The sequence below is a fragment of the Schistocerca cancellata genome, chromosome 1 (genome assembly GCF_023864275.1).
Source record: "Schistocerca cancellata isolate TAMUIC-IGC-003103 chromosome 1, iqSchCanc2.1, whole genome shotgun sequence".
Taxonomy (NCBI): Eukaryota; Metazoa; Arthropoda; class Insecta; order Orthoptera; family Acrididae; genus Schistocerca; species Schistocerca cancellata.
Window position 1 is genome coordinate 348771711 of NC_064626.1, and position 21371 is coordinate 348793081.

General features: G+C 43.0%; 1 protein-coding gene across 4 annotated transcripts in view; it reads right to left on the bottom strand.

The window, feature by feature from the left end:
* Positions 1-21371, bottom strand: part of LOC126173769 (probable E3 ubiquitin-protein ligase MGRN1) — a 190727-nt gene that overhangs the window by 64079 nt on the left and 105277 nt on the right. For 3 of the 4 annotated variants that reach the window (XM_049920982.1, XM_049920983.1, XM_049920984.1), the window contains exon 12: positions 9194-9345. The exons of the other annotated variant lie outside the window; for it this stretch is intronic. In XM_049920982.1, the coding sequence (XP_049776939.1) occupies positions 9194-9345 (152 nt within the window). The remainder of the gene's footprint in view (positions 1-9193; positions 9346-21371) is intronic. 4 annotated transcript variants of the gene reach the window in all.

Below are 21371 nucleotides of genomic sequence, written 5' to 3' on the forward strand. Positions count from 1 at the left end.
GTGTGTGTGTGTGTGTGTGTGTGTGTGTGTGTGTTGCAGGTACACAGTTATAACCCAATAGAAATAAAGACACAATGATTAGACACACAGAGATAATCCTACTCTGTTTAGACTGGTAAAATACATAGCAGACTGTTGAAGCATAAAAAAGTCTTGGACACTCAGCAGCATGCCATTAATAAAATAATTCAACAACAGGACTACCACAGCAGAAGACATCAAATTATGATGAATACATTGCACCTCCTCTCAGATAAAAACAATCACAACTGGCATGTATATACGAATAAGTTAAGTTGATTTTCTCTGTGGAAACAGGATTAGAACAGAAAGAGAGTAAAAATAGGAGCAGCAAAACTGAGTTTCCTGTATAAGTACTAAATTAATGATGGATATGCCCATTAACATTTAATTACAAAACTGATTACTTGCAAATTTTTCATTAAACCATGATGATGCTTTTATGCAAAAAAGGGTGAATATAAAGGATCAATCAAGCAGTTACAAGGTGATAGTTTTCCCAACTGTATTGATTCAATAGTAGTTCACTGGGATTGCAAAACCAGTATTGTATCAAAATGGTTGTTCACTTTAAATTCTAATCTTTGAATCGTTTGAACTTAGCTTATCAGTTTAACTATGCTTACTCATGGCAGAAGTCAGTTACTATGTAACAGTTATGTACCTGTAATCTTTACCTTGGAAAATTTATTGGTAAGAATAGTTCATTCTGTTACACTGCAAGAGCAGAAGTAACTTCCTGCACTGGAAAGCCCATGCAAATACAAAAGTCACTGTCATAACTTGTAGGAAGGATTTGAAAATATGTCATATTTAATAATTATGTATTTGCAAGCTGCTTTTTGATGGCAGCATATTTCGTCAGATTAATTTCGGGCATTCACCCATCATCGGCAGCATCTTACATGTACTGCTCGATCATCATCATCATCATCATCATCATCATCATCATTATCTAAGACTGATTATGCCTTTCAGCGTTCAGTCTGGAGCATAGCCCCCCTTATACAGTTCCTCCATGATCCCCTATTCAGTGCTAACATTGGTGCCTCTTCTGATGTTAAACCCATCACTTCAAAATCATTCTTAACCGAAACCAGGTACCTTCTCCTCGGTCTGCCCCGACTCCTCCTACCCTCTAATGCTGTATCCATGAGTCTCTTGGGTAACCTTGCTTCTCCCATGCGTGTAACATGACCCCACCATCTAAGCCTGTTCGCCCTAACTGCTACATCTATAGAGTTCATTACCAGTTTTTCTTTGATTTCCTCATTGTGGACACCTTCCTGCCATTGTTCCCATCTACTAGTACCTGCAATCATCCTAGCTACTTTCATATCCGTAACCTCAACCTTGTTGATAAGGTAACCTGAATCCACCCAGCTTTCGCTCCCATACAAGAAAGTTGGTCGAAAGATTGAATGGTGCACAGATAACTTAGTCTTGGTACTGACATCCTTCTTGCAGAAGAGAGTAGATCGTAGCTGAGTGCTCACTGCATTAACTTTACTACACCTCGCTTCCAGTTCTTTCACTGTGTTGCCGTCCTGTGAGAATATGCATCCTAAGTACTTGAAAGCGTCCACCTGTTCTAACTTTGTTCCTCCTATTTGGCACTCAATCCGTTTATATTTCTTTCCCACTGACAATACTTTCGTTTTGGAGATGCTAATCTTCATACCATAGTCCTTACATTTCTGATCTAGCTCTTAAATATTACTTTGCAAACTTTCAATCGAATCTGCCATCACAACTAAGTCATCCACATATGCAAGACTGCTTATTTTGTGTTCACATATCTTAATCTCACCCAGCCAGTCTATTGTTTTCAACATATGATCCATAAATAATATGAACAACAGTGGAGACAGGTTGCAGCCTTGTCTTACCGCTGAAACTACTCTGAACCATGAACTCAATTTACCGTCAACTCTAACTGCTGCCTGACTATCCATGTAAAGACCTTTAATTGCTTGCAAAAGTTTGCCTCCTATTCCATAATCTTGTAGAACAGACAATAACTTCCTCCTAGGAACCTGGTCATCTGCCTTTTCCAGATCTATAAAGCATAGATACAATTCCCTGTTCCACTCATAACACTTCTCCATTATTTGCCATAAGCTAAAGATCTGGTCCTGACAACCTCTAAGAGGCCTAAACCCACACTGATTTTCATCAAATTGGTCCTCAACTAATACTCGCACTTTCCTTTCAACAATACCTGCGAAGATTTTACCCACAACGCTGATTAAAGAGATACCTCTGTAGTTGTTACAATCTTTTCTGTTTCCATGTTTAAAGATTGGTGTGATTACTGCTTTTGTCCAGTCTGATGGAACCTGTCCCGACTCCCAGGCCATTTCAATTATCCTGTGTAGCCATTTAAGACCTGACATTCCACTGTATTTGATGAGTTCCGACTTAATTTCATCCACCCCAGCCGCTTTATTGCACTGCAATCTATTGACCATTTTTTCCACTTCCTCAAATGTGATCCTATTTCCATCATCATTCCTATCCCATTCTACCTCGAAATCTGAAACATTACTGATCGCATTTTCACCTACTGAGCAACTCTTCAAAATATTCCCTCCATCTGCCCAAGGCATCCACAGGAGTCACCAGCAATTTTCCTGACCTGTCCAAAATACTTGTCATTTCCTTCTTACCTCCCTTTCGAAGACTGCTAATTACACTCCAGGATGGTTTTCCAGCAGCTTGACCCATAGTCTCCAACCTGTTTCCAAAGTCTTCCCACGATTTCTTCTTGGATGCTGCAATTATCTGTTTGGCTTTGTTTCTTTCTTCAACACAACTTTCTCTGTCTACCTGGGTTCTGGTATGTAGCCATTTTTGATACGCCTTCTTTTTCCTTTTACAGGCTGCCTTGACTGTATCATTCCACCAAGCTGTTTGCTTCATCCTACTTTTACACACTACTGTTCCAAGACATTCTTTAGCCACTTCTAGTACTGTGTCCCTGTACCTTGTCCATTCCTTTTCCAATGACTGTAATTGACTACATTCAACTAACTGGTACCTTTCTGAGATCGCTGTTATGTACTTGTGCCTGATTTCCTTATCCTGAAGTTTCTCCACTCTTATCCTCCTACATATGGACCTGACCACCTGCACTTTCGGCCTCACAATCCCAATTTCACTGCAGATTAAATAATGATCAGTGTCATCAAAGAATCCCCTGAATACACGTGTGTCCCTCACAGCCTTCCTGAATTCCTGATCTGTTACTATATAGTCAATGACAGATCTGGTTCCCCTGCCTTCCCAAGTATACCGGTGAATGTTCTTATGTTTAAAAAAGGAGTTTGTGATTACTAAGCCCATACTGGCACAGAAATCCAAGAGTTGTTTCCCGTTCCTGTTGGCCTCCATATCCTCTCCAAATTTACCCATAACCTTTTCATACTCTTCTGTTCGATTTCCAATCCTGGCGTTAAAATCACTCATGAGCAGAACACTGTCCTTGTCCTTTACTCTAACAACTACATCACTGAGTGCCTCATAAAAACCATCCATCTTATCTTGATCTGTCCCTTCACAATGCGAATATACTGACACAATCCTAATTTTCTTGCTAGACACTGTCAAATCTATCCACATCAGTCGTTCGTTTACATACCTTATTGCAACTACGCTGGGTTCCATTTCTTTCCTGATGTAAAGCCCTACACCCCATTGTGCTATTCCTGCTTTGACTCCTGACAGGTAGACCTTGTATTCTCCCACTTCCTCTTCTTTCTCACCCCTTACCCGAATGTCACTAACAGCTAAAACGTTCAGCCCCATCTTACTTACAGCCTCTGCCAGCTATACCTTCTTCCCAGAGTAGCCCCCATTGATATTAATAGCTCCCCATCTCGTTACCATTTGTTTGCCAAGTCGTATCTTAGGAGTCCCTGGTTTGTCAGTTAGAGGTGGGACTCCGTCACCTCCAAAGGTCCGAGGCATTTTGCTCTGATTGTTGCCAGCATCATATTTAAAGTACCAGGGAAGCAGGTTGCTAGCCTTACTTGCCCCGAGTCCCATTGGGTTTTACCCCTAATGGCTGAGGGACTAACCGGTGGATTTGGTAGTCTTTGCCGTATGAGCACAAAGGTGACCACGACTCAGAATATGTCCGAAATGCCCAGCCTTATTCCAAAGTAACTGGTATCCCGACTGTCGGGACCACTTACTTGGCCACTCATACGTTGCCCGTGGTTCATGAACTAGGACATGACTACAGGAACCCACACCATGAATCATATAATAATATGATTATATGATTTACACTCCTGGAAATTGAAATAAGAACACCGTGAATTCATTGTCCCAGGAAGGGGAAACTTTATTGACACATTCCTGGGGTCAGATACATCACATGATCACACTGACAGAACCACAGGCACATAGACACAGGCAACAGAGCATGCACAATGTCGGAACTAGTACAGTGTATATCCACTTTTCGCAGCAATGCAGGCTGCTATTCTCCCATGGAGACGATCGTAGAGATGCTGGATGTAGTCATGTGGAACGGCTTGCCATGCCATTTCCACCTGGCGCCTCAGTTGGACCAGCGTTCGTGCTGGACGTGCAGACCGTGTGAGACGACGCTTCATCCAGTCCCAAACATGCTCAATGGGGGACAGATCCGGAGATCTTGCTGGCCAGGGTAGTTGACTTACACCTTCTAGAGCACGTTGGGTGGCACAGGATACATGCGGACGTGCATTGTCCTGTTGGAACAGCAAGTTCCCTTGCCGGTCTAGGAATGGTAGAACGATGGGTTCGATGACGGTTTGGATGTACCGTGCACTATTCAGTGTCCCCTCGACGATCACCAGTGGTGTACGGCCAGTGTAGGAGATCGCTCCCCACACCATGATGCCGGGTGTTGGCCCTGTGTGCCTCGGTCGTATGCAGTCCTGATTGTGGCGCTCACCTGCACGGCGCCAAACACGCATACGACCATCATTGGCACCAAGGCAGAAGCGACTCTCATCGCTGAAGACGACACGTCTCCATTCGTCCCTCCATTCACGCCTGTCGCGACACCACTGGAGGCGGGCTGCACGATGTTGGGGCGTGAGCGGAAGATGGCCTAACGGTGTGCGGGACCGTAGCCCAGCTTCATGGAGAGGGTTGCGAATGGTCCTCGCCGATACCCCAGGAGCAACAGTGTCCATAATTTGCTGGGAAGTGGCGGTGCGGTCCCTTACGGCACTGCGTAGGATCCTACGGTCTTGGCGTGCATCCGTGCGTCGCTGCAGTCCGGTTCCAGGTCAACGGGCACGTGCACCTTCCGCCGACTACTGGCGACAACATCGATGTACTGTGGAGACCTCACGCCCTACGTGTTGAGCAATTCGGCGGTATGTCCACCCGGCCTCCCTCATGCCCACTATACGCCCTCGCTCAAAGTCCGTCAACTGCACATACGGTTCACGTCCACGCTGTCGCGGCATGCTACCAGTGTTAAAGACTGCGATGGAGCTCCGTATGCCACGGCAAACTGGCTGACACTGACGGCGGCGGTGCACAAATGCTGCGCAGCTAGCGCCATTCGACGGCCAACACCGCGGTTCCTGGTGTGTCCGCTGTGCCGTGCGTGTGATCATTGCTTGTACAGCCCTCTCGCAGTGTCCGGAGCAAGTATGGTGGGTCTGACACACCGGTGTCAATGTGTTCTTTTTTCCATTTCCAGGACTGTATATATGCCTGTATGAATATAGAAAGTCTGTTCAAAGAGTTCTGGAACATTCATAATTTTGCGCCGGTGGTGTGTTAGAGCAAAGTGCAGTTGGCATCCCTGCACATGCTTTTGTTTAACGTGTAAGTGCCAGAAATTTCATTATTGTATGTCTGTTAGTTGTTGTTCAGTGCTGTATTAAGTAGAATGTTGTGTCACACAGTTTGCAAATTTCGAGATCGCAGAGTTAAAGGAGCAATACGTCTGCATTACATTTTGCGTTAAACTGAAGAAAACATTTACAGAGACACTTTAAATGATACAGGAAGCCTACAGTGATAAACGCTTAAGCTGTATTCAGTGTCATGAGTGGTTCACATTGTTTAAGAATGGCCAGTCAGAAGTTAAAGATGATCATTGCTCAGGATGCCCTTTGACGTCTACTGATGACGCTCATGTCAGCAATTTCAAGGAAATTGTGCATGCCAAGTTTGTCCCATAGCTCATGAGCCAAGACCAAAAAGACCTTTGCCTCACAATCTGTAAAGGACTTTTGGATCATGCAGATGAGAGTGAGATGTTCCATAAGAGAATCATAACTGGTGATGAGACATAAGCCTATGGTTATGATGTTGAGACTGAGGTTCAATCTTCACAATGGATCAGGAAGGGCTCTCCAAGACCAAAAAAAGATTGTCAGATCAGGTAAAATGTTAAAGCTGTGATGATTTTTTTCTTTGACTTTGAAGGACTAGATCATTATGAATTGTGCCACAGGCACAAACTGTTAAGCAATGGTACTAATGCAAAGTGTTGTGACGCCTGTGCGAAAAGGCGAGAAGGAAACGGCCACAAACATTGCGAGACAATTCAGGACGCACCCATACATTCATCCCTGTTGGTGTGTGATGACCGCACAAAAAACAAAATCATTGTGCTACCTCACCCTTCATACTCTTTGAAAATTCTGTTGAAAGGACAAAGATTTGCAACAATAGATCAGATAAAAGAAAATTCACAGACAGCATTTCACGCGATCCAGCAAGAGCCATACCAAGACTGCTTCTGGAAGTGAAAATGGTGTTGGGAGTGATGTATCAATTGCGGATGGGTGTTTTTCAAAGGAGACCATGCACAATCAGTAAAAGTTATGTGCAGCAAAAATTTGTGGACAAAGTTCCAGAATTTTTTTAACAGGCCTGCAATCAAGAAAACATTTTTATGAGGATATGTAGTTGCCAATGGCAACTGATGTACAACAATTGCCAATGACAACTACATATTCTCATAAAAATTCCTTGTACTGATTGCATGAATACGCTTGCTTTAATCATATTATTATATGCTTACGATGACACATCATCTTTGGCATACACAAAATAGTAGTATACACAAGATACTGCCAATGAAAAACTACCACCAAAAAGCAGCTTATGTCAACTATATAATTAGTAATATGACATTTTTGTACTTTTTCTCCAAGCTGCAGAGCACCAACGACATTCTGGTAGGATCATGAGTTATACACAAAACGTGGGTCTATAGTTAGATTGTCATCCACTTAACAATGTACAATTGCATAACAGTGATCTGATACTTCTCTTGAAATAATTTAAAACATTCCAAATATACACTGTTAGGACACAGGGTTAGCCTTAACTATGTTGTGCCAGATATGAAATCTAACTTCAGTTTAATTAAACGATAATCAAGTTTCGTGAATGGCATGTAAACACATCTACGAAGAAAAAAATCCACTTGTGAAAGGTCTCTTTACAGTATAGCTAACTCATTTATTTTTAATAAGTTACAATTTACTTCAGATAGTAGTATTCTGCCCACAATCATTTAAACTAAACTTTGTAATCACAGTCAGCAAGGCTTCACATCCACGAGAAAAATATTTTCACTTGCTCTCAGAAACAATGAGCAACTGTTACTAGCAGTGTGGAGTGCCTTTACTGAAATAAGTTTCTCACATAATGATGAGGGGTAAGGCCTGACATAAACAGTTACAGCAAAGAAATGATACTAACTGGAAAGGTCCAAGTATAAACAAATGACAGTAATTGGAAAGGAGCACCTATAAATAAATAACTCACTCACACTTTGATGTGAAGTTGGGTAATAGCATTTTAAAGATAAAATTTGTAAATGACTACAAGCTGGTGAAAGTGTGTGGAATTATTTGACATCAAAATTGTATTTCAGTTAATTGCCGGTATTCAAAGTACTCAGTTACTCTGTGTGTGTGTGTGTGTGTGTGTGTGTGTGTGTGTGTGTGTGTGTGTATGAACGCGCTCACACCTACACACACACACACACACACACACACACACACACACACACTCTCTCTCTCTCTCTCTCTCTCTCTCTCTCTTGCACAACAGATGTACCAGCACAGTGGGCACGTATAACGGCAGTGCCTGCTCATGTGCTGATTCTTGTTAGGATTACCACTGAGCAGTGGATAAGAGCATTTAAACAAAGAGGCATTGCCTTCAGTGTAACTAATGAACTTGCATTTCAGCTGTCTAACTGAGTGCAGTCATCTGGCTGGACACCTCCAAGCAACACAAATAACTGATTCACTGGGAAAGATTAAGATCATGCATGTACAAAAGGCATGTTACAATGCGTTTGTTGGTGTGTGTGTGTGTGTGTGTGTGTGTGTGTGTGTGTGTGTGAGTGAGTGAGAGAGACAGAGAGAGAGAGAGAGAGAGAGAGAGAGAGAGAGAGAGAGAGAGAGAGAAACTGATAATAAGGTAACCTTGAAAAGATTGTATAAATAATTACCGTGAATAGCTGCTAGATCAATGAGATAATTGCTACTTATTTAAGCTTCTCATTTGGGCTCTAAGACAGAGTGTATTCTGTTCCACTACAGACAAAGGTCGTTTAAGCTTCTTATTTAGGCTCCCAAGGCTCAGTGTATTCTGTTCCACTACAAGCAAAAGGTGATTATCAGGAATGTAAGCCAGAATGTCTGTATCAGTAGTGCTACATCCCTACCAGTAAACCACAGAGGCGATATGTATCACTGACGAAGGTTACTTCTACTTCAGGGTAGGCAAACCATGTGTATAGCCACAAACACAAAAGCACAACAAATTATTATATGGTCCTCAAAACCTGTTATACCTCTAAATAGTGATAGCAAAATTTTTATGTGAATCTGAAAGATAACCAGCCCTGTCTAAGAGGCTGTTTTCAAAATCACCAAGTATCGTTACTACATTCCCCAAAGAAATACATGTGTACAAAAATTACATAAAAAGAGCAAATACAGACTCAACTAGCAGTTATGCAAGGTACATTATTATTGTTACAGTACTACACAGTTACCAGTTTTACATTTCATGTACCTAAATTTGTAAATTCAAGTCATTGTACTGTGAAACCAATTACATTCTATCTCCCTGCCCCCTTTCCCACTCTAGCAACACTGTTGCTCTGTATAAGATGTATAAGATGGCTTACCTTTTCTGAATGCAAAGGACTGAGTATTGTTGTTGCTGGGTCTTCTGGTGTGTAATAGTCTGAATCTTCACCACCACCACCACCACCACCACCAGTACCAGCAACTACACATTCATCCATATCAGTGGGCAGAGCAGCATCACTTACAAAACCTTAAACATGTATGCAAGTTGAATACAGATTCAGAACATTTGAACAAATATTTAACACTCGCCATTCAAACAAGAAAACTGTTAAATGTGGCATAGCTATGAGAACAAATGAAAAAAACTGATGCCTAAAATCTAAACCATACAACTGCAGCCTCTTATTAATTAATTTTTAAGCTTTTTTGTTGATTTATATATTTATTCATCAATACCATATATTTCTTGAAAGTTGTTGCTAAGAAAAACGGTCAGTACTATGACCAATTATATTATTTGTTTAAGAAAATTTTGCAACCACAAAGAATCCGTTTTAGTTACATAAATAAAAGAAAATTTACATGGTCTTCAGATATTGATCAGCGTGGATTGCACAGGACACCATACTCCAGAACCTGTTATTTTAGTGATACAATAGCACATTCTTACAATAAAGGAAGAGCTGTATTTTGACATATCATATTTCTCATTAAATTTTTAATCCATAGATTGCCCTGTTATGTCAAAAAGCTAAAATCAACTTCCATTACAGACAAGTACTGTGTTCTTATGCTTTATACATAGAGACTACCACCATCTCACCACATTTAAAGACACCTGCCTCCTAAAAAATTTCCCTGGATAATAATATTTTAATGGCTTAATATGCTGTTCCTAAATAAAGCACTGAATTGCACATATAAACTTCCACTTACGCTACCATGCCAAAATAACTGTACATAAAAAATTACACCATACAAACAACCAAACAAGAAATGTCACTGTGAGACAAGAACATCTAGTCATGAATGTTATCATTCTGCTAACATATCATATTTCCAGATTGTTATTTTCACAACTACAATTTATCTGGAGAAACTCATGCGAATATAGTCACAGTGCTGCAAGACTGTACTATTTACTGAAACAAACTCTTGTGTGTTCATCCTATGCATATATCATAAATGATGACTCAGGTAAATTGAAGTTCAAGGAATCTGAAAGAATTACAGAAGATATTTCTATCAGCGACATACGAAGTTTCAAACTCCCACACCTGAAACCACAATTAAAGATACAGAAGCCCGCAATTTAAGTTTTAAGAATGTCATAATTATAAGATGAAATCAAAAAATTTCTGTTTGAAGGCCTTACAGTCCAGAATCCGTATGACCAACCAGACACAATCACTGTGAACACTGAAGCGAACATTCCACCAACAAACCTTGTTGAAGATACCAATTCGGTAAAACACCGTGTCTTGCTGCGTGTAGAAGTCTGTAACAGCCTGCTGCACATCCTCGTCCGTCAGGAATCACTGACCTACCAAGGTCATTTTTAGGGGCCTGAATGCATGCTAATCACATGGGTAAAGATCAGAACTATAGGACGGCACACAAGTGTCTCCCTCTTGCGTTGGTGTAACTTCTGCGTTACGACATTTGTGACAGGTGAGTGTTTTCTGTCAAATCGCGACCAGCACAGAACTTGGCACACCATTCCACAATGGTGGTTTTCGACACATGCTGTTCCACACGCATTCTTCATTCTCTGATGGAAATCTACTGGTGTTTGTTCTTTGGCAGCCCAAACAAGAAAACAAAATGTTTGTCCTGTTTTGAGCACATTTGGTAATAATGTCACCAAAGTTCACAGTTCTGCATTTACCGCACACACATATGCTACAGCAATGCCCTCAAACTGGAACTTTTTTGATTACTCCTTATACTTCAGCTCCAGAAACTGTGATACATACATTTATGAAAAAAAGAAAGGACAGACAACCACTCACTATCAGTTGATTTAAGTAAAGGTTATTCACATGAGAGTGGAGGGGGAGGGAGGAGGAGAGACGAGGGAGGGGGGGAGGGACGAGGAGAGATGAGGGAGGGAGGGAGGGAGATTCCAGGGAAGTGGGAGTACAAAGTGTTCACTTGTGAGGAAGGGGGTGATGGAGGAATCCAAATAGCATGGATACCGTGGCAACTCTTAAAGGTATTGTTGGTATGGTGTTCAGCTGATTCAGAAACTAGATGGTTGATTTTGTGGTTTAAAGGCTGGGTGACGCTCATACATGTGGGTAGAGAGTCTGTTAGTCCACATAGAAAGTTGCATAGTAATTGCAGCACAATCAGAATAAGGTGCAGCTGCTGCCATACTAGTATATCTTTAACTGTTACCAGAATGCAATAAGGGGTAGCAGACAAATGTTACGGGACAGGACTCGCATCTAGGTTATCGATAAGGATCATCCACATAAGGATCTTCTGGGATTCAAGGAAGTCAATGGAAATCATTTTATGGTTGATTCAATTAATGGTGATGATGGGTTCAACCACAATAAAGTGTGGAATCCCACACTGTGAATAGTTACCTGTCACAGGAATGGTGCTGCCCCTCTATTGACCAGAATTTGTGACACAACATCCTACACAGAGGGTACCTTTGTAGCATATATGTGTAGCCCTCGTGCCGTTTCTTCCACTATGATTTTCCCTGTACATATGCAAGATTGGCTCACACTCCAGTATATAAGGTAAATGGGAGTATTTTACCATCAGACTTTACAGCTAGCTCCAAAGATGGCTGAACAATTTACTGCCAAAATATGAGCAGAAGACGAAGTTTGGTTAGATTTGAATTCCTGCAGCTTTATGAAACCAAATAACACTGCTTTGGACGATGAGTGTAGGTATCTGGGTAGGATAACAAACGTTGCTCCAAGGATTTGTTTGATGATTTGGCTTTCAAAGGTGACATGCTTATGAGTCAATGTGTTGCAATTCAAAAGCATTAGGGGGGAGGTGGTAGTTTTGGTGCCTGGAGGACAATGGTCCACATAATATCCCACGGTAGCAATTTCACGGGAGTGGGAGCATGGCTGTACAGGGACATAGAATTTACACTGGCAAGCAAGGAATCTGGTGGCAATGGGACAAAAAAATTGGAAAGACAGTACAGGAAGTGATTAATGTCTTAGTTTTCAGAAGGGTGATTGCGGACAATTTGTTTGAGACAATGGTCAACATGTTCTTAACAGTGCGGAATAAAGATATAAATTGAGACTATAGCAAATGAGAGAAACAGTGTTGTTATTGTTCATGATATATACTGGATGTTTATGCTGCGAGTCATCAAGCACATTTTCTGTGGTGTCACCGCCAGACACCACAATTGCTAGGTGGTAGCCTTTAAATCAGCCACGGTCCATTAGTATACATCGGGCCCGCGTGTCGCCACTATCAGTGATTGAAGACCGAGCGCCGCCACACGTCAGGTCTAGAGAGACTTCCTAGCACTCGACCCAGTTGTACAGCCGACTTTGCTAGCGATCGTTCACTGACAAAATATGCTCTCATTTGCCGAGATGATAGTTAGCATAGCCTTCAGCTACGTCATTTGCTATGACCTAGCAAGGCGCCATTACCAGTTACTATTGATATTACAAATAATGTACCGTCAAGACCGATGTTCATCATTAATGGATTAAAGTTAAGTATTCCACCAGCTATGTCCGTTTTTCTAAATTCTAATTTCCTTGTCCTGTTCCAGACCTCAAGCCAGCCTGCGTGAGCTAAAACGCGTGCCTTTTGGCTTCCTCTAGTAACACGGTGTTGGCTCTCCTGCCAACCACAACATTGGCGACGAGGCAATACTGCGTTCTTAACTATACTGCCCTGATTTACTTGTGTAATGGCTTCACCATCATCTCCAGATGTACTGTCTGAATTTTATCGCTTACAGAATCAGCACACGCAGGCCTTACTCGATGCCCTTGGACAGCTCGTCCAGGGTCAAAGTGCGATGCAAAACGATGCGGCAGCCGCCGCTAACGCAGCCACAACATGCAGTTGCACCAACTTTTTGTCCTTTTGATGCTGCACTGGAAGGCTGGACGGAGTGGTCACGCCAATTTGGATTCCATCTCGCCGCCTAAAGAATTCAAGGTAATGAGCGGCAGCCGTTTTTGTTGTCTTCGGTCGGCGTACAAACGTACCGTGTGATAGTCAAATTATTTCCCCGACGCGACGTAGCAACTCTGTCCTACGATGAAATTTTGTCTGCATTAGATGCATATTTCAAAGAATCAGTCAATGTAGTTGCCAAACGGTATACCTTCTTTCGTACAAAACGTGCGGCCAGTCAGACTAATCGGGAGTGGGTTGCAACCTTGCAAGGCCTTACTAGGGATTGTGCTTTTGAGTGTCAATGTGGACTCCCTTATTCAGATACTATGGTACGTGATGCAATTGCACAGAACGTTTCTGATGTTCGTATAAGGGAACAGATTTTGAAACTAGTCAATCCCTCCCTTCAACAAGTGATGGACATATTGGATCGGCAGGACACACATGACTTTGCTCAGGAATCATTTGAAACTTCGCCTCCCGTGTGTCAGGTTAACCGGCCCGCCGGGCGAGCTGCACGGAACAGTAAACAGCCCTCGCGCCCGCGATGTGTTACCAGACATTCACGTGAGAACTGCCCATCACGCCAAGCTATTTGCTTTTACTATAATAAAAAAGGACATGTTCAAAGTGTGTGCCAGAAAAAGCTCAGATCGGAAACTCAAAATCATTCCAGGCCCTTTGCTTCGCACCGGAATCGGAATCGAACCAAGGATACTCAGGTCACAAAACTTCGCCCACGGAAATTCATATAGTTCATTCCACTCTGCCCAGTGCCACTCTCTCTAACAGTGACTGTGTTCGTCCCACAAATAGTGTGCGTCGACATCGCCGGAACTCCCGTCAAGACGCAAGTGATTTTGTACCAGAGTCAGTTCACGTTGCACCAGACAGTCTCTCTTGTCGTCAGCAGGGCAATAAACTTTTTGTGGACTTGGACATTAACGGCAAAGTGATACCATTCCAGCTCGATACCGGGGCTGCAGTTTCACTGATCAATCAAAACACTTACAAACTGCTGGGCACACCTCCGTTGCATGCCGCAACTGTTAAGTTAACTAGCTATTCAGGTCAAGCGATCCCTGTGTTAGGACAGTGCAGCCTTCTTGCAACATAACAAGGGACAAACAAAACTTGTGTCATTTTACGTCCTTCGTTCTTCTTCTGTAGTGAACTTGTTTGGTTTCGATTTATTTCAGTTGTTTAACTTGTCTATAGTAAATCAGGTCCTATCAGTGAACCAGACTGTGCCTTCTGACAGTGTTTCTTGTCTATGTGAAGAATTTGCAGACATTTTTGCACCGGGCCTTGGTTGCGCTAAGAACTATAAAGCACATTTGGAACTGAAAGTAAACGCGCAACCGAAATTTTTCTGAGCGTGCAATGTTCCCCACGCTTTGCGTGATGAGGTCGCAAAAACATTACACGATTTGGAATCACAAGGTGTAAATGAACGTGCGCACGCTTCTCTCTGGGCATCACCCTTAGTAATTTTGCCAAAACCTTCGGGACAATTGAGACTTTGTGTGGACTTCAAGGCAACAGTGAATCCACAACTAGTGATTGCAACTTTTCCTTTACCGCGCCCGGAAGATCTTTTTGACAAACTGTGCCCGGGTAAATATTTTTCTAAGTTGGACCTAGCAGATGCGTACTTGCAAATACCGGTGGACGAAGAATCCCAGTGCGTTTTGGTGGTTAACACGCATCTTGGTTTGTATCGATTCAAACGACTGCCATTCGGGTGTGCATCCGCCCCTGCATTGTTTCAGCAATATCTACAAACTGTTTGTGCGTCGGTCCCTACTGCAGCAAACTATCTGGACGATATTGTGATCTCCGGAAAGACGGAAGAAGAACATTTAGCCAATTTCAGAACATTATTTCAGGTCTTGCGACAAAATGGTCTTCGCTTGTGGAAGGACAAATGTGTGTTTTTTGCTCGTGACTTGCCCTACCTGGGACATGTCCTCAATGCCCAAGGCATACATCCCAGCCCCGAGCACCTCCGTGCCATACAAGACTTGCCTTCGCCACGGAATTTGAAGCAGCTACAGAGTGTGATGGGAAAAATTAATTATTATCACAGATATGTGCCGCATGCCTCTTCCATTTCAGCTCCGCTTCATCGCTTACGCCGTAAAGGTGTTCCGTTCGTCTGGACGACGGCATGCGAACGCGCCTTTCGCCGGTTGAAATCGGCATTGCTTTCCAATACTTGTCTTATGCCATTCGATCCCCAGAAGCCCCTTTTGTTGATGGTGGATGCATCGGATTTCGGGATCGGTGCTGTGCTTGCACACAAAGATGGATCGCACAATCGCCCTATTGCCTTTGCATCCAAATTGCTCTCGTCTGCGCAAAGAAATTATTCACAGGTCGAGAAAGAAGCATTGGCTCTCGTATTTGGTGTTACAAAGTTTCATGATTTCTTGCATGGTCGTCACTTTACCATCATCACAGACCACAAACCTTTGACATCGCTTTTTCATCCGACCACACCTGTACCTCCACGTACAGCGCAGAAATTCATTCGCTGGTCTATTTTCCTCTCGCAGTACCGCTACGATATCTTGTATCGGTCCACTGCTAAGCATGGAAATGCCGATGCGTTGTCCCGTTTGCCTGTTGCTAAGGATAGAGCATTCGATTCCTCCGAACTTGCTTGCATGTTCATTGATTCGGAAACCGATGACGTGGTCGAATCGTTTCCGATTGATTTTCGTTGTGTAGCTGCAGCCACAGCTGCCGACCCTGTCCTTGTTACCGTTCTGCATTTTGTTGCTACACAATGGCCCTTGTCAAAGTCACAGATCGGGGATCCGTTGGTTCGCCGATTTTTTGCTCATCAGGAGAGACTTTTTGAACGACGTGGTGTTTTGCTGTTGTGTTCAGATAATGATCAGTCCAGGGTCATGGTCCCACGTTCGTTACAGTCCTCTGTCTTACAGCTTCTCCACCAAAGACATTGGGGTATAGTGAGAACGAAACAACTTGCTCGTCAGCAATGTACTTGGTTCGGAATCGATGCGGCGATTACGAATATGTGCTCTTCTTGCATGGTATGTGCCGAACAACAATCAGCACCACCGCGGAAATTCTTTGCATGGCCCAAAGCCACTTCCCCTTGGCAACACTTACACATCGATTTTGCTGGTCCATTCTGGAATGCTCAATGGTTGGTTGTGGTAGATTCATTCAGTAATTTTCCTTTTGTTGTCCGGATGTCTTCCATGACGTCATCTGCCACCATCCAAGCGTTATCTGCTATCTTTTGCATTGAAGGTCTTCCACAGACTATTGTTTCCGACAATGGCACACAATTCATGTCCGCAGAATTTCAGTCATTCTGCAAGGCCAATGGTATTCAAAATCTGACGTCCACGCCGTTTTCGCCACAGTCAAACGGTGCCGCTGAACGATTGGTCAGGACTTTCAAGTCACAGATGTTGAAGTTGAAAGAGTCACATTCTCGGGAGGACGCATTATTGCTCTTTTTGTCCTCGTATCGCTCTCAGCCCCGAGATGGTTGCTCGCTGGCTGAGTTGCTCCACAGTCGCCCTCATCGGACCTTGATGTCTTTGCTACATCTGCCGCATCAGGTTCCTGTGCAGCGGCAGACACCTGCTTTTGCCCCAGGCGGCGTTGTCTACTACCGCCACTATTGAGGTTCACGGCGCTGGCTCGAAGGGCGCATTCTTCGCTGCCTCGGCCGCGCTATGTATCTGGGTTTGGTGCGCTGGCATCTCAATCAGCTGCGCCTCTGTCGTCGCACGGGATCTGCCACTCCCCGTCTGCTTTCAGCGACGGTGCCGTCCAGTGGCGCCCTGGGGACCCATCTACTGGCTCACCTCGGCCCCAGGTGTTATCGACTCTGCCTTCCATTTTGCCCCATGGCGACGCGCCGCCACCGCCTTTTCTCCCGCCGGCGACGCCCGCAGTGGACGTGTCGCTGCAACCGCCAGGCGCCTCCCTGGGTCACGCGCCGCCAATTGCTTCCCGTGACCAGTTGTCCTCCGCCATGGAACTCTTGCCCGCTCCACCGTATGTCGTCTTCGCCCGTCGGGTGCCCCGGCCCGATGGAGGTCGACCCTTCGGCCCCTCCTGTCTCTCTGCGGGCGCATACACCGCATGTTAGCGTGCACCCTGGAGCAGGTTTTCAGGCGTTTCCTAGCTCCCCGTGGTCTGAATGGCAGGGTGCGGGTGGCACAACCTCGCCTGTTGTTAGGCTCCCCACCTCATCGCATACGTCAACATGGGGTCCTCCCCACGGCGGGCGGAAGCCTTATGCCACAACCGTACGCCGATTTGCGGGGGAGGAATGTGGTGTCACTGCCAGACACCACACTTGCTAGGTGGTAGCCTTTAAATCGGCCATGGTCCGTTAGTATACGTTGGACCCGCGTGTCTCCACTATCAGTGATTGCAGACCGAGCGCCGCCACAAGTCAGGTCTAGAGAGACTTCCTAGCACTCACCCCAGTTGTAAAACCGACTTTGCTAGCGATGGTTCACTGACAAAATACGCTCTCATTTGCCAAGACGATAGTTAGGATAGCCTTCAGCTACGTCATCTGCTATGACCTAGCAAGGCGCCATTACCATATACTATTGATATTATAAATCATGTACCGTCAAGACCGACGTTCATCATTAATGGATTAAAGTTAAGTATTCCACCAGCTACGTCCGTTTTTCTAAATTCTAATTTCCTTGTCCTGTTCCAGACCTCACGCCAGCCTGCATGAGCTAAAACGCGTGCCTTTCGGCTTCCTCTAGTAACACGGTGTTGGCTCTCCTGCCAACCACAACATTTTCTCAAGTATTTCAGCAGATATTTACAATTTTGGTTTTGCATTTTGTAGTTGGAGTCAGCACATAAATGAATGGGCACATAAATTCCCACTTTAAAAATCATAAATACATGGAAAGACCAATCACTTCTTGATACATGTTTCTTGATTAAGCACAGAAAACAGTATCAACCTCACAAAATATTTTGAAGAATGGATACAGAGTCATCTTACGTTATTGTAGAAAAAGCAAATACCAGACTGAGATTTGCTAGAACAACTACAATGAAATGTAATTCATAAACGACAGAGATAGTAATATAAAATCCTCATTAAATATCACTTGCCATGTTTAATAATGGAAATTAGTGAAGTGTTAGATTGACACAAAGTTGTTCCTCATAGCCCATTAATGATGCTTCAAGTGAGGTGTTGTACATCATGAAGAGATATCCTTTAAAACCCCAGGAGGGTTATGTTCCAGAAACAGTCAGGTGACATTATTTTCTCCTGTATACATTTTGTGGTGTGACCATCATGGGAAAATTGTAGAAATCCAAGTTCACACCTAGAATTTTACTGACAAATATTCTTCTCATATACTATTTGTGAATGGAACAGAAAAAACAGTAATGACAGTGGTACCTGATGTAGTCTTCCACACACACATAATGTGGATCAGTAGGGAAACAGTGAAGTTGGGGCTGGGGCAGCAGGTAAATGGCTGTTGTATGGGGTGGGAGAGGTGTTGCTGATGTTAGGATGGAGACAAGGTCAGGGGACGAAAACAATATTCTGAGAAGCTACAGAGTTATGCTCAATTTTTAGGATAGGATCACAATGGTAATATTTGTAAGCAGAGATTTCTGGAAAGCTAGTGGAGACCACTGGTCACATAATCACTATGGTTAATGATGGTGTGATGGTAGTGAAGTCCAGTATGTGAAAAGATTGCTGTGAATTCAATGACTGTGATCTTGGGATCACTAGGAAGTGATATGAGAAAGGAGGGTGACAACAGGTTGGAGGTGAGGAATTCCTAGATGAAAAGTGCAATGTGCGTGCGTGCGTGCATGTGTGTGTGTGTGTGTGTGTGTGTGTGTGTGTGTGGAAGGGGGGGAGGGGGGGGGAGTACCAGTGATGGAGGTAGGTCAGAACTGTTTGAGATATTGTTTAATGTGTGTTATTGGTTGGCTATGCTCTGTAGGAATAATAATGAAGAAATACTTGCACTGAAGGCAAAGAACAACAGAAAGCACATTCTTAACAAGTCTAGCCCAGAGGAGGCCTTTCGAGACAGACTTCTTCAGTAATTAGGTTCTTTTGGGCATATGTCAACACCAGTGTTGAGAGAGATTCTGATGACATTTTTTAGTAATAATGCATCTTATGGAGGGTGAAGAAAGTTTCTGGGGATGTGAGAGGCAGAAGAGAGCAGTAAGACAGAAATCAGGATATTGTCGGATGATGGATAGAGTGATGCATCTTTTTATGCATAGTTGTCCCCTCAGGGAAGAGTAAGAAATAACTACGCTCATAGTGTTCCTTCATATGGCATTAAGAATATTATTTCAGCTGCTGGAGAACAAGGATCGCTCTCTCTCTCTCAGAGATGTGATGCACGAACTTAATACCATGGGGAAAGAATTCTGCTAAAGAAATAAGGAGTTAAATAAGACCTGGACAAAAAATTGTGTCATTATATAATACTAGAGTAGTTAGGGATATGGACTGATGGAATCAAAAAAGTCAAAATCTTTGTTAAAGAATGGGTAGCATCCAGTGACTACAAATTTTTATGGTAAACTGTACACTTTTACAGTAAAGTGACAACTCACTGAATAGTAAAGGCACTGAATTTTTGATACACACACAAATATGACTGAAAACTCTGCTATCTATCAGATGAATCCTTTTCAAGCTACAGTACACACACACACACACACACACACACACACACACACACACACAGAGAGAGAGAGAGAGAGAGAGAGAGAGAGAGAGAGAGAGAGAGAGAGCAACATTTTACCAGCTGACAGTGTATTTAGATGGTTAAGAAGTTGTGTGTGTGTGTGTGGGGGGGGGGGGGGGGAGGGGGGGGCAAAGACACCTGTGCTTGTGTACATAAACATGCTTGTGTGTGTATGCTAACTTAAAAAAAGAACTTGTCCACCAAAGTTTTCAGTTCTCTAGACGACTCAATATTTCTAATATTCAGTGAATTGTTATATTTATTCCTGAATTACTTACATTTTATTACAACTTTTCATTCCCAAATTTTATGGTAATTCCATTAGGAGGGATACAAAGTGGCAGGCAGGAGTTTTGGAAGAGTGTATGGGACTAGAGTTTTGATAGGATGAAGGTGAGTCTTCTGAACTGGGGGGTGTATAATAATTAGTGACTCTCATGAGAATGATATGACACTGGTCATGAAAGAGGAAACGAATATGAAAAACCAGCAATGGAATTAATTTCAAACGAACTGATAATCTAAATATTATATACAAAAAGGACTCAAATTTGTAAGGTTGGGAGGGAAGGACAGAAGGTTAAAAAGAAATGTAAGTGATGTTTGTGTTGACAGGAGAATTAAATGTGAAAATAAATAGATGGAAAATACAGGAGAAACAGATCCCAGTGATGAAACAAGAACTATGACAAAGGGTTCAAGATGATGCAGGATGGCAGCTGCTGTGTAACTGGCTTTTAGAATATCGAGCAACCAAAGTTTACAACACTCTACCTGTGATAGGTGCAGTAGAGGAGGGTAAAGTTATAGAAGTAAAAAGGAAAAAAGAAGAAAGGAAGGAAGGCAAGCAGGAAGATGAGAGTCTAACATCTCATTCACAACGAGATCATTAGAGATGGAAGAAACAAAGAAATTAAGATGTTTTGTTTACGTAATTCACTACAGTACTTCAATTACAAATAATGTTACACCATCTTATTTATAAACATAAAAATTAAATTTGAGTAATTTTGTTATTATGCCATAAAAAGCATATTGCAGCAAAGCAAAGCCTAGAGCCAGCAGCTGCAGGAACTAACTAGGTCACATGACTCAGTACAGCCATGTTTCGGTATTTAAAAGAAAAACAGGAAAGTGCACACAATACATACACTATTAAAGATATGGATAAATGTGGTTTTGGGCAGAAAATTCTGTGACATTATGGACAGTACAAAGGAATAACAATTTTGTAAGAACTTCACAGCTAATGTCTCCCCCAATTCGATTTCAAAGCTAACAAAAAAGCTCTGACAAGGGAAGGGCACAGTGGTCAAACTGAATGACGATGAGTTTTAAGGTGCTAGGTTTCTTCACTCCAAAATCATTTGCCTGGTGGGAC